A 13,961-nucleotide genomic window follows, 5' to 3' on the forward strand; every position below is an offset into this window, starting at 1 on the left:
CAGACAATGATTTGTGTTTATCAAAATTATATATGCAAGCAAGCATATATGTGTATGAGTCTGTATATACATCATAGTATCTGTAGGTATAATGAAAGCTAACTATGACATGAATTTCGACTTGTGATCATGAGTTTTGCAAAGTGTCTGTTAAATGAAAGGCCATTTTGTTTGTATTTCATTCAGAAGAACTGTTTTCACTTTCTGTTGGTGGGTTGGTTATGTTGTACTCTGTGTAAGTGTGTTATTGTGATTGTATGCAAGTTAAACCCCAGGAAGAATAGCCGATAGTTACGCTTATGGGGAGCCTAAGAAAAAAAGAACATTTAAATCTTGTATTTAGGAAGTTTTGATAATTCCATAGTTGTTTATGAGTTCTGCAATTAGAATTTGATATGACTGTTTTAATTTGGCTGCTGAATTCTACCTGTACCTGTTGGGTGGGCTGCATGCTAAGAATGTGTTTACCAGGCACTTCTATCCCTTGAATAAAGAGAAAGAGGACGGAGTCGTTAAAAGAAAAAAGGTACCAAGGACAATGCCAACTGCAGCTGCTAAAAAAACAAGCAGTCAATACTATTGACAGACTTCAAGGAACTCATTATGTCTAAAATAAACAGACAAGCACACCTTAAAAGAAATGAGTGCACATGTGGACACATCCGTTTCTTATACAATCACTGGCTGCAGGTTATTGCCTGTCGCAATCCATCAAGCTCTTATGGCTCTTTTAGCATGGGATGCATGATTCAACAGATTGACTTTCGATTGACTCATGTCTCCTGATGAGGCCAGTCATCTGAGATACTGAACGATTAGAGCTAAATCATTCCCTGACCATATTTGTATCTAGTCAAACAGTAACATTAAATGAACACTGGCTGATGGGTAGTGGAGGCCAGAGTTCAACAAGCTGTAATATTTCTGATTGGGATCAGCATCCTGCAGGCAGATTGTTAGTTACATTATAGGATAAATGAACTAAAGTTCCAGCCCAGTGGGATGAGCATTATAAGAGGACATGGTGAGGTGAATTAATCACTCACAGGCTGCTGCGTTTTAAAACATATTTGCACTGCATGTTGAGATTTGCTGAATTGGCTAAAACACGGCTGCTGTGGTAATAGTTTTAAAAATGTCTGTATGAGTCTGTATGGATTTGCAAAGAGAGGCTATTTTACACCTTCTTTTCTTCCAAATGTAGCCTTGCCACCAATTATTAGTATTATTCAGCACCGCATTTTGGACCTCCACCATCATTTGTCTAATAGATATAACAATAAGATTCAAACAGAAATGAGTCTACAGTCATAGCAGCTCTGAGAGGCTTTTCATGGGCAAAGCATTGTACTGAGTTCTGTAACATCTGAATGCTGTAAAGCTTGCATGCTGATGTTCAGCAGGAATATTGTTAATCATGTACTACGTCTTAGTTTAGTGTAGTAACCAAACACTAATGTCTGTGTAAGTGTTAGCTCTACTTAAAAACATTTATGAGCTTTACTTTGCTGTTGGAGCGCCCGTTTATTTTTGCACTATTCTTGGTCGTGACACATCTGTGTTCCTCCATGATGATGATGATGTAGAAGTCAACTTGATATTTGCCTAATACACTGAGGTTTTGTGAATTTGAATATTTTTGCATCTCAGTTTCACATAATTTAAACAACAAATGCTGAACAATGCAACATTATGTTTTCTCTCACCCCCTCAACTCTGCTTATCCAGTACGCGTGTGTTTAAAAAAAATGTTTTGATGTGTATTTTAATTTTATAGTTTGACCCCATGGGCCATCTGTTAACATGAAGGAGAAAGGGTTTATGACCTTTACAGCCAGTATGGGCCAGTGGGGGGAGCTCTAAATGTTTGAGCTTCACAGTCTGTAAACACTTGCGGTGTGCAGGGTTGGACCCAAGCTCCTGTGGACAGATAGTGGAAGAGGCTGAGTCAAAAATTGACTTCTTGTTAGAGGGGAAGTTTGGAACCAGATACGTGTACCCATCAGTTTTGGCTAGCAGGATGGTTCTGGAGGATCCAAAGCATTTTGAAAAGATGGGGAAAAGAGTAAAAGAAAACTATAATTGATGAGTATAGCACAAGACTTGAAGTCCCTCTACAGAATCTCTCCCATGTTAAGTGGATCCAAAAAATGCTTTTTCTCATCCAGCATGTCAAAAGTTATCAAGGAATAAGCATTTCATTTTGTAGTATGTCAAATATTTCTTTCACATTTAGAAAAAAGGACTCCTGCCATCTGTCCTTCGGGAAAGGCACATTATCATTAATGACAGCCAGGCAGTTTAAATGGACCACAGACAGGATTTTTAAGTGTGGATATCAGAATGAAAGCACAGGCTGTTCCCCCTCACTGGGATTGCTGTCAGACACTGCGTCTACAGAGCATACTTTTTTTCTTAGCTTGATCAAATGCTGGAATATATAACTTGAACTTTCTGCAAACTCCAAAAATCCCATCAATGCAATGCAGTTGCAATTCTAATGTAGTGATATTGGTATTGGATTTGGTTCAAGTTCAAAGAAAGTAAAGAGTATATTATTATATAAAAACTTCTGCATATTTAAAAATCACCGATTAAAGAAAACTTAGCAAAAGTGTAACATTCTTCAAGACCCTTAAACTGTGAATCATGAAACAACACAGGAAAAAGCCTGACTCATAAAAATAGGGCTATTAAGGTATACATGCACCCACACACACATGCACCCACACACACTCCTTACATTTCCACCAACTTAAAATATCTTGACAAGCTTAAAAAAACATCAAAGGTAAGCTCTCAAATAATAATACCACTTGCCTGGACATGCTATTGCTGAATTTCTACGTCTGCCTTTCAGACGAATCAACTAGGATTTGGGTGAAAAGCCGGCCATCATATTAGGATTCATGTTGTGTGTAGTGACCCCGCTGCCTGGGACCACTTGTCTGAGTCCTGCAAGTTCACCACTTTTTCTTCCACCACAAATTTACTTTGTCTGATCATTTGTTTTCCAATTACACCCCTGTGCCTGCTAGCAGAAAATTGTCAGCTTTGGTTATATGAACTCGCTCATGGGTCTGTAACCAGGGGCAATGTTTGATGTTCGAACATTTTCATACCCATTAAAAGATGAAGGCAGGGTGAATTATTATCCCCCAGAGTTGATTGGGTTTTCTGGAGTTGGTTTCGGTTTCTGCCTGTGTTGGTATAGTGGAGCCACACACAAAGATACATTCTTATATTTCCTTTTGTGAAAGACTTAAGCCTACACATAGCGCAAAAAAAGACGAGAGTAGAGAAATTATTGAATAAAACTACAGTGGTGCAAGTGTTGGAAGCAGAGTTGTACTTATGTAACTCCTGTTATTCAATCATATTTTACATTAGTACTTTTCTCCCATCTGTGTTCAATATTTGACCACAGTTTTGAAGTAAATAAAAACTTCACTGCATTTGTTCATAGTAATTGCCAGAAACCTACGCCTTCATCGTTGCACTGCAATTTCGCTGAAAGATGACGAACTGAACCTCAAGGAAGAGATTACGCCCACATACAGGGGGAATAAAAACAGATGAGCATTACAATGCCAGTGAAAGTGAATGGGACTTTGAGAGGCTGAGCAGAGGACAAACAGCAAGGCAAGAAAGCAACAGAATCAATGCTCAGCTATAACTGTCCGCATTAGCCGTGATAAACGAGGCCGCCAACAGAAACTCTGGAAGTCAACACAGGACATTCCAATGATCAAACGCTGAATCATCGGACACAATAGATTCTAGGAAGGAGAAGCTATGCAGCACTGGATCCAAGGAGAGGAGATTCATTTCATATATTGACCTTTTAAAATGCTCTGAATTGATGATATCTTCAGTTCATAGCTGGATGATAAGTTTTTTAGTATGCTATTCTGTGTGGGGAAATTACAGTGGGATGTATCTCCTCCACTGACAGCCTATAGAATTAATCTGGGGTCAGCTTTTACATCAGACAGTTAGTAGGTTTAAAATGGAAAGGGCGAAGTAAACAAAAACAGACTTCTATTGATGAAACAATATGTTACAATAAAATATATTGAGTATCAATGAAAGAATTGGATAACTGTACAGACAGCTGCAGCTTTTACAGCTGAAAGAAAAGCACACCAAGACAAATACCGCACACGTGTTCAAAGGGGATCCTGAGATATTGCACTTTTTCTGTCAGGCAGCTTATTTCTGGCAGGTTATCGACACATGATGTCAACTGTCTGTGGAAAAACAAGACAACAGAGGCTCTGCAATGGCATTTTGATGGTTAATGAAAGCTTTTTTTTGGCCTTGATGTTTAACCCATTTTTTATGTTGCAGCATTTTATTCATGTTCTCAAGAGGTTACCAGCAATTCAAAAAACATATTATAGGTTTTTAAGCAGACCTCACAGAACCTTATTTTTCAAGAGAGGGTATTAAACCCATTTCCAAGCTTTATATTGTCCTTCAGATACCTCCGAAATAGCTTTACATGATTTACAGCTCAAAAATCTCTCTCTCAAAGTAGTCTGTTTGAAAACCCTCATTTAAGCTTCTGCCTGAAACGCTTCATTTGATCTTCTGTCTCTTTAAGACTGTAAGAGTTTAGCAACTACCCAGTTGTTAAACTCTAAGCTTCAAACATCTAGGCATGAAGTGATGATGAAGTGTTAGTGTTTTTTTATCTAATTTATTCTGTGCAAGTGCATTTCTAAAAATATAGAACTTCCCATGAAAGTGTAACACTGAAGTACTGATGTAAGGTAAGCATCATTCAAATATAATGTCTTTCAGCTCTATGCAGACGACACTTTATTATACAATGAAGCCAGACTAAACTAAGCATAATGGTGGATGACCAGCATCATAGTCTCTTTCTCTCTCTCTCTCTCTCTCTCTCTCTCTCTCTCTCTCTCTCTCTCTCTCTCTCCAAATTTTTAGAATGTAACTTGATGATGAATGATGATGATGAATGATGATGATGGTGAAAACTGAACTTGACTAGTCATACATCTTTTTGTCAAACCTCTCAGGTACAGAAAATCGATGATGTTTTAGCAGTGCACTCATCTGTATCTCTGGGGCAACAACCTTAAAACCCAAAAAGAGAACTTTTAGAAGAAAATTCTGAAGAGAAGAAAAAGAGAAAAGCTTTGCAAAATTTCCACCCCAAGGCCTTGGATCAAATACCGCCGAACTCCTTCTCTCTCTCTCTCTCTGTTCATGATTATCTCTTGTGCACAACTTTCCTGCTGTCTCTATTCAGAAGAAATAACTTCCTCTCCTTTGAAATGGAAAACTACTGCTGAAGGCTTTTCAAGTGCTCGTATGATTCATTTGAACCTGAACAAGAAATTCTGTTGCTGAAGGTGGGCGTTTGTGATACATTCTGTATTTTATCTAACAATGCATATTCATATATTTTCCTTGTAGCTCCCTCAGAGGGACACTTATGAGAATAGGGCAGTAGGGACACTGATGTCTGCAGCTTGTGTGTGGTGTCAACCATGACAACTCTTAGTCTTTATAATCAAGGCTGATGAAGGAAGTGTATTCATGGCTGATGAGTGGCAGCATGCTTTTGTAATATACAATACATTTTTAGAAAAGTAAGGTTCATTCATGGAAATGCATTGTTCTGTATGTTCAACACGTACTGTTGGTGTTGATGTGTGTGCAACTTACCTTGTACAATGAGGTAGACCTGCGAAGTCTTGGGCTGCTGCTTCGTCTGTATGGAGCAGGTGTATGACCCCTCATCATACACATCCACCTAGACATAATAACAAGGAATACTGTTGTACACAATACTTTTCATCATTATTATTCATATTGTTACAGAAACGTAAAAAAAAACCCACCATAAATGAACAGGAACTCTTTTCTAATAAAGTTAACTTAAATACATCTTTCTGGCCAACTTGAAAATTCAAGAATTCTTTCCCCTACTCCTTCAGAACACCTGAAAAATGAGTTCCTCTGACTTGAAGTCTTTTTCTACCTGAAACGATGAGTTACTTGATGTACTGTTGAAAGTTTCTCAGCTCATTAAATTTTGTTTCTATGAAAAATGATCAGCACACTAACAGACCTCCAAGCATGTCTTGCTTGATTGTTGAAACCCACCGGAGACCCATTTTTTTCCCAATTAAATCAGCTGCACTCCAGTTGCTAACTTTACACCAGACCCATGCATTTGCACAGCGTCTCAGAAAGCACAACAGTACCTGTTTTCATAAACATTTTAATCTTTGTTTTATTTTTTTGCTGTCAGTTTGCAAACAATGTGAAAAAAAAATGTTGGTTCCAACTTTCTGACTTTCCAAATTGAAAGCAGGTGAACACACTCAAGTCGGAAGAACATTGCCTAACTTGGAAACCTGGACCACCTTAGCACATGGATGCAGCATTCAAGACTGCGCCTCAATTTTGCTGTGGAAAACTGTAGCTTGTGTTACCTGACCGTACTACTTGGTCAATAAAACAGCTATAAAAAGCTGTTTCATTCAAGAAAACAGCAATGCTACCACCAAGCTACCCAGATAATTAAACTACTGACACCACTATTTGTCGTGCCAACACTGGATAAGTATTAAGGGTAGGTAAGTAATTTTATTATTTATCAGGGGAAATTAGATTTTCATGGCAGCAAATAGCATTTTATAAATGACGGTAAAGAGGCAGTAAGATAAAAGATATAAGATAACAGGTGCGAAGCAAAGCCAAAACTCATGCAAGTGTATTAAGTGGAGTGAGCAAGGATTCATTTCATGCTCCTGTCTTCTTATACTGCCATTTGGTATGGTTCATGGTTAGGGAAGCACATAAAAAGTGTTAAACCTAGAGTTCAGTATAGATTGAAGTAGTCCCCCTGACTAAATCTGCTGCATCATTATGAGGATAAATATTTATCAAACACAGTTCTTGCTCTCAGCAGAATGCATTTAAGTCAGTCTGGGTTTTTATGAGTATCATGATTACTTACAAAATACATCCTCATCTCTGTTTATATCTGTCAACTGAACCCTTATGTTCATATATGTTTACAAAGCTGTAGTGCAGCCCAGTCCAGTCTCTCAGTGGTTATTACCTTTTGTATGCGCAGGCTGTACTCCAGCTGTCCTTTAGTGACCAGATCTACTCTTGGGTCCAGGGACCACTTGTCTTGGCCGGCAAAGATGATGTTGGATCGATTGAGCCAGGCTACCTTGGACACTTTGTCATCAACATAACACCTGCAGGCACAACAAGAGAAAACTGAGTCAGTAGTGAAAAGGAAATAAAAAATAAAGAGCTTAGTATCTAAAAGGGAATGCAATGAAAAAAATGCAGGCAACTTCTTTCATTAAACATATTAGGAGGAGGAAATGTGGACTTTGGCAGATAGGAAACAAACAAATAACAGCAATTATGCAATTCCACTGAGTGGGTGAGCTGTGTGAAACTCAGGCTTTTAAAGTCAGGGTTTAAAACACAATCATCTACTGAGACAGTTGGTCCAGCTGGGAATATGGCAACACATTTTAGTCGTGTTGTGTTTGATACCTCTGACCAGAAAGGGTATACCAGAGTTAGATAACCTAATGAGACGATTCAACACTGCACTCACCCGGAGGTCTTACAAAGAAAGCTATAGCTAAGGAGCACTTCTTTCTTTTTCCATCCGCTATTCATTCCTTCAACACTTTTCCTCCCACACGTTTGCTTTCATTGACGCTCTTTAACTCTCTGTCTTTTCACTTTCCTGGTTTAATTCTGCCTCACTTTGTCTCTGATATATATATCTCCTGTAGCACCGAGCTGTTTTTTTTGCATGAGAAAAGGACACCGGTACCCTCTTGTTTACTTGTTGTTGCTCGCTGTCAGAACATTGCGCAGAGTCGGCTCGAGCCAAGACATCTCGCACGGGAAGGATAGGAGCGTGAGCCTGATGAATAAATGTAAATTTGGGAAGACGTCAGAATCACTGAGAATGGATATCAGCTGTAATGCAAGCCGACAGTAGATGCGCCTCGCATGTAAATTCCAGCGTCTCCCGGAGTCTTGGCTGTGCGCACTGTTTTGGAGTGTGTTTGGATACAAGAGAGTAAATTAGCAAGGCAGTGGAGTGAGGCTATCTTTGGCAGGTGACCCCGGGTGATGCACAAAAGTGGTGGTGCAGTCACCTCAGCCTGTTACCCAGTGGGAGCTGGATGTCAGATTTGTTGAAGGCTTGCACTCGCAGCTTGAAACCCTGTTGATGTTTCTTCCCTTTGTGCAGAAGCAAGATAAACTGACTGTATTTACTGACACGCTTGACATCTACCCTCCACTTTCTGCACTCTGAAGTGTGCAGGTTTTTCACTTTTCTTTCAAATTCCTGCAGATCTCTAATTGGTGGACTCCAGTCAAAGTCATCATAAACTAATTTGACACATCTCTCTTTGATCATGCAGAGAAACATGAAAAACTACAAAAGATTTAAACCCAAAGGGAACATCTGCAGCACTAAATGGAGCCTCACAAATCAAATATAGATCACTTTATGACTCAGTCAGAATGAGCTGTGAGCTTTAACCTTTGCAAATCATCCATGAATTATGGGACCAATGCAGTGATTAATTCATGCAAGCTACATGTGCACACTCTCAGTACCTCACTACATTAGTAAAGACCCTGGTGTTTAAACGGATATCGAAAATACCATTTAGATGGAAATGTGCAAAATGTGCATAAAGCATTGAAGTATTTTCCTTGACTGAATTGTGACAAAGTGTACTGTAGCTGCTAAGTGTTGTTATTATAAAAGAAGCTGAACATACTGGTTAGGTTACAGTCAATGCACTGTTTTGTAGTGTGCATGAAAAGAGATAGGCCTAGTATAAGCCACTCAGGCACAATGTGTCCACCTTTGTTTGACACCCGTTGGTTTTTTATTACCTATAATCAGCTCTCCGGTATGACATGGCTGATGTATTTTCCTGCAAGCAGGATTTCTCTTCAACCTGGTGTCACCTTCTGATCAACTGCATGTCATCTTTGTAGTGAGAGTGATCAAAAAATGTTCTTTAAATTTACTGACTCTGATTGTTAATAACATATCAACGGTCTATTATTTCGTGACTGTGGAGACTGTGGTCATGGAGTCAACTCTAATCACAGACTCCAACAGACTAATTGCAATCACATCAATCTGCATAAAGAGGTCAGGATCATTTGACTGGGGTTTGTTGAGGTTGGGAAAACTAACGGGATGAAGGGATTAACTCAGCAGATAAAAGGAAGGAGAGGTCAAAGACACAGAAACTGTAGGCTAATAAAGAGAAATCTATGAAACTGAAGATGGCACATAAACACCAAACAGGAAACGGTACAGTACGGCAGTGTTTCATGGCTGTTAAATGGAAAAGAACATGGCACAGACTCTAACAGCGACAAGTTAGAAAAACTCAATCAGGTAAAGTGCTGATTCATGTGAACCTATTTACCTCGTTTTACTCCACCATTAGTGTAAATGTTCTCTTGAATGTGACTAACAACAGCTACAGTAGTTCATTAAAGGTTTCAAGGGATGCAGCTCAAACTGTGAGCATGAGTGAAAGACTTTTTCCTATTTCTTTTCAGGCTTTTGTGCCTCTGGAGAGAGCAGCAGATAGAGTAGGTAACTGAGAAGATATAGTGAGGAATGACATGCAGCAAAGGGCCACAGGTCTGGAAGTTAACCTGAGCCACCCACTCTGAGGACTGCAGCCTCTGAAATGGGACGTGCAATTTAATCACTGAGCCGAACCGGCATCGTGTCAGACTACTTTTAAAGGAAAAAATCTCATCCTTTACAATCACTGGAATCATTTCCCAGTCATCTTCATAAATATCATATCATGATAAAATATTTTGTACAATATTAAAAATATTTATATGTATTATGATATTTTGATATTATTACATCCTGATGACCATGTTTCTCCATTCACCCATGATGGATGATGTTTGCACTGATGATCTCATGTAGTCTAAGTCTCCAGCTATCACTTGATGAATTCATTCATTTATTTATTCATCTCAGCATGTTTTCCATTCATGCCTCTCTGTGTCTACTTCTATTTTTATTTGTGCCTGTCTGTTGGCAGAATAGCCCTCTGGGATTATCAAGTTGAAGTTCATCTGTAAAAAAAAGGCTGCTTTCTCCGTGTGTCGTGTCTCACATGCTGTGATTGACTGTTAAACAACTGGAGTTAATGCTGTATATTAGTGAAAGATAAAGACATGTAGTGACACGTTGAACAGCTTCTAAGTGTTTGCAGTGAGGCAATAAACCACCCTGTCTGACTGAATGGTTGCATGTTGTTTGTTTCTCTGAGCTTGCTTCCTCTCCTCTGTTATTACCTGTTATTGTCTACTTTGAAGTAAACAGGAGGAGAGGTTGAAGCAAAGCAGGAGACTGAAAGCAGGCACAAGGAGTGAAGAAAAGAATGATGGCTCGTGTGCATCAGCTTTTTATTTTTTAACTTTGAGATTTCTATGAAAAGTAAGATGCCAATTGACCTCTATCAAGATCTTACAGTCTAGTAAGTATAGTATCAGTGGCACAGGTAGCTGTCCACTGTACAAGCATTTATTAGTAGAATTTACAGACTTTCAAAATAACAGCTTCACTGACAATGTTTAATGGAAATATTGAGTCAGCAGCTCAACATATGCAGGGTTCATCATACGCATTTCTCATCATTAGCTTATTGTCACACTGTCTGTTACTGATACTAATCTTAGATATACAGTGTTTTCCTCAATTAATAACTGCTGATCACAAAATAGATATCAATTAAAGAGATAACAACAAAGCCCCTGTGTTTGAGTTAAACATACAAAGATCTGTGAGCTAAGATTGTTACCACAGTATCATTGATATTTTTATCACTACAGAATAATCAGAGTCTGTTGTCAGATAAAAGAAGATGATGTGTCAGCTTTTAGCTTTTACTATATTGTGGGCAAATAAAGATTGAAGGCGTTATTGTGCATTTCTGAGTCAGCCAGCTGTTTATGATCCCTAGAATGTGATTGTAACTCGTCTGACTTCACCACACAATTAATGTGTGGATGAAAAGCTTTTAGCTCTTTAAGTGCTTTTGAGTAAAGATGAAACGTGTTTGGAAAACCGAGCCGCTATGGTAAATGAATTCAGCAAAGAAAAGTTGAAAGGAAACTGCACTTTCATAAAGAAAGCAGTAAAGTGAATAATAAAAACAGCTGTGAGGATTAAATGAACACATGGAAATTATATTTTTCATGTAGATAAAGATGGGTTTTACTGTGCAAAATAACTGTCATGGTGATACAGGTTATGTCTCACAATGTGTTCAAACAGAATTGGTACAACTGTGAAGAACCCTGTGTGAACATCACAATCAAGGTCACTCCAAAAGGAGAAAGTACAATAACTTGAGTTGTATAAAGATGGATTCTCATGATTTGAGAGAAGTAGCTTTACTTGTGCATCGTGCTTTCATAGTTGGTGCGGTTCCTCCGTATGGGCATCAAAGCTCTTGGATTAAAAACAGGTGACTAGGACTATTTATTATCCAAAAAGTACATGATTGTATTACCTCTTTGCAGTAAGTGGTCACCATATGCTTCTCCATATGGGTCAATAATAGATAATGAATGCACAACACATGGTGCTTTCCATGATATAGAGCCTTCAATCAGACCCAGGTTTGGCCTCTTAAAATGATCTTATCTCTCACCTCTGCCATATACTCCTTTGTTTTTCCTGCCTATTTTCTCATCTAGCATGCCTCTCATCCCATCTAACCCTCCTCCTCTCTGCAGGTCTCGTCACCCCTCTCATCTCTCCAGCAACATGTTTGAGAAAAAATGGACAGCATGGAACAGAAACCAAAAGAGCTATTCATTGATCTACCATATGGTTGAAATTTCTCTGCTGCCTTCTGTCCTCAGCTTTTTTCTGTCTTCACCCTGAACTGCTCAAACCCGCAGAGAGCCCCAACAACCTTAAGTGTAGAAAATCGAGCATGCTCAGTAGAGGCTATTTCCTGTTCTTGCTAATGAACCACTGGCTGGGAAACAGAGAACTTCCTATCACTTGTCAGAGCAGTTGTCTGCCTGTAGCTCTTGCCCTCCCCTAGCAGAGTATAGCTGTCAAGGTGTATCTACGCAGGGCCTGGTTTCTCAGGCTATGCTGGGGAAACTGCTTGACCAGAATGAGAAATAAGAGCGATGCGGTCTGCGTCGGGCCTGATGTGAGGCACATTCAACAAGTCGCTTGCAGGAAAATCGATTTGATTGCAATAGAGAGCTCTGGTTGAGCGATTTGTAATGAAAATGCATCCCATTACCTGGCTGCATCTCCCACAATGATGCAGTGTCTCAGCTGTGTTATCTAGCAAGTGTGACTTTATTAATCTCAATACTTGCCAGTCTCCCTTTTAATCACAACAGCATGTACATGTTTGCAATCTTCTTCAGAATCCACTCCAAGCTTAAAAGCCTCTGCAGAATACAGACTCCATTAACATAAAAGGGCTTGTAAAAGATTTTAAGAATATTTGCTTATGCTTGTTAACAGAAATGTATTTTTTTATATGGATTTTGCAGAGTGGCGTAGTTGTTTATCAGTCCCCTCAGAGATCGTGGGATGGGATTCCGTGGGGTCTGCTTGTGATGGATGCTGAAGCTGCTGTCCTGTGCTGTTTTACCCCGACTTGCTTGATGGATGCTGTGCTCTGCTATATTATACTCTTTTTCTACCCTGCTGTGCTGTGCCAATATGGACTGGACATTAGGCTGGAGCTGACAGGGGACTGTGTGGGCTGACAGATGCCCGGGCCAGAGCTGCTGAGCTGGGCTTGTGTTGACAGGAGGGTTGGGCTGGATGGATCCCAGCTCCAGGGCTAGCCGTGGGGGAGGACCATAGAGCAGGCTGAAGCCTGGGAGTGAAACTGTAATGAGAGAAACGATGTGCCAAGACTGACAGAACAGCTTCGCCACCCGCTATCCCCATCAATACCGAGTTCCCCTCATCTCACCTTGTCTTTTCTCTCCAGTTTTTTGCTGCTCTGACACCCCTCACCCCTTAACAAAATACTTTTCCCCTACATTTTCCCTTTGTAGTTAGTCTGTCTCGTTCTGCCTTCAACCCCCTTCCAACTGCTGCCTCCATATCATCCCCATCACACCTCCTTTCTCATGCAGACTGGGCTACCTGTGTCACCAAGTACCCGGGTGCAACCATGTCCTTTCTCAGATTTCTATGTATATTATAACCAACCCTCTACCTGCAAAACACAAAGAAAATACTTTCTCTGAAAAAGTTCAACAACTTTTTTATGAATCGATGAAGATTAAAGGCAAGACTGGCACATCGGCTTTTAGATCGAACACTGCCAAGGCTTGCAGGTAAATTCTGTGTCTTTGTTGTCTGTATGCATGTGGCAGGAGGCACGGCAGACACAGGGAGGAGGACAGAGAGGTACAATACATTGTTTGAAAAGAAGAAAGTGACACAAGGAAAAAAGAGAGGAGAAACTTCAGCTTCTGGATGGAACAAAGCTTAGGTTTTATTCTAAGTCAAAGCCAGATCATTCCTTTTAAGTCCTCAAAGCAGTTTCTTGCCCCAGATAGTCTGTTTTTCAGGTTAAATATATATATCTATTAAAGTCAAAGTTTATCCCGAAGGACAGATAGAGAAGAAAGGTTTTATTAAAAGACCTACTGGAGATGCTGTCTGGCTATAGAGCTTCATCATCTACTGTTTTACTTTTGGTTAAAACAGCAGAGTACAAGTCAAGTAACCTAATTGAACTACAAACGAGTTGAGAGTCATCTAAATAAACCACATGCTATTAGCTATATGCAGGAGACCACCTGGAACTGTATCATCTATATTTCTGTGTTTGCACCTTACAAACTGATGTACAAGGTGTTAAAACAAGGCCAAACACTTCAAT

At 39.6% G+C, this 13,961-nt stretch overlaps 1 protein-coding gene across 8 annotated transcripts in view; it reads right to left on the reverse strand.

Annotated features, from left to right (window-relative positions):
• The window catches only part of lsamp (limbic system associated membrane protein), an 899,933-nt gene that overhangs the window by 75,881 nt on the left and 810,091 nt on the right, over positions 1-13,961 (reverse strand). For all 8 annotated transcript variants that reach the window (XM_034701360.1, XM_034701352.1, XM_034701359.1 and 5 more), the window contains 2 exons: positions 7,103-7,247; positions 5,698-5,785 (listed from right to left, as the gene is read on the reverse strand). In XM_034701360.1, coding sequence (XP_034557251.1) covers positions 5,698-5,785; positions 7,103-7,247 — 233 coding nt within the window. The remainder of the gene's footprint in view (positions 1-5,697; positions 5,786-7,102; positions 7,248-13,961) is intronic.

This window comes from Notolabrus celidotus, chromosome 14 (genome assembly GCF_009762535.1).
Source record: "Notolabrus celidotus isolate fNotCel1 chromosome 14, fNotCel1.pri, whole genome shotgun sequence".
Taxonomy (NCBI): domain Eukaryota; kingdom Metazoa; phylum Chordata; class Actinopteri; order Labriformes; family Labridae; genus Notolabrus; species Notolabrus celidotus.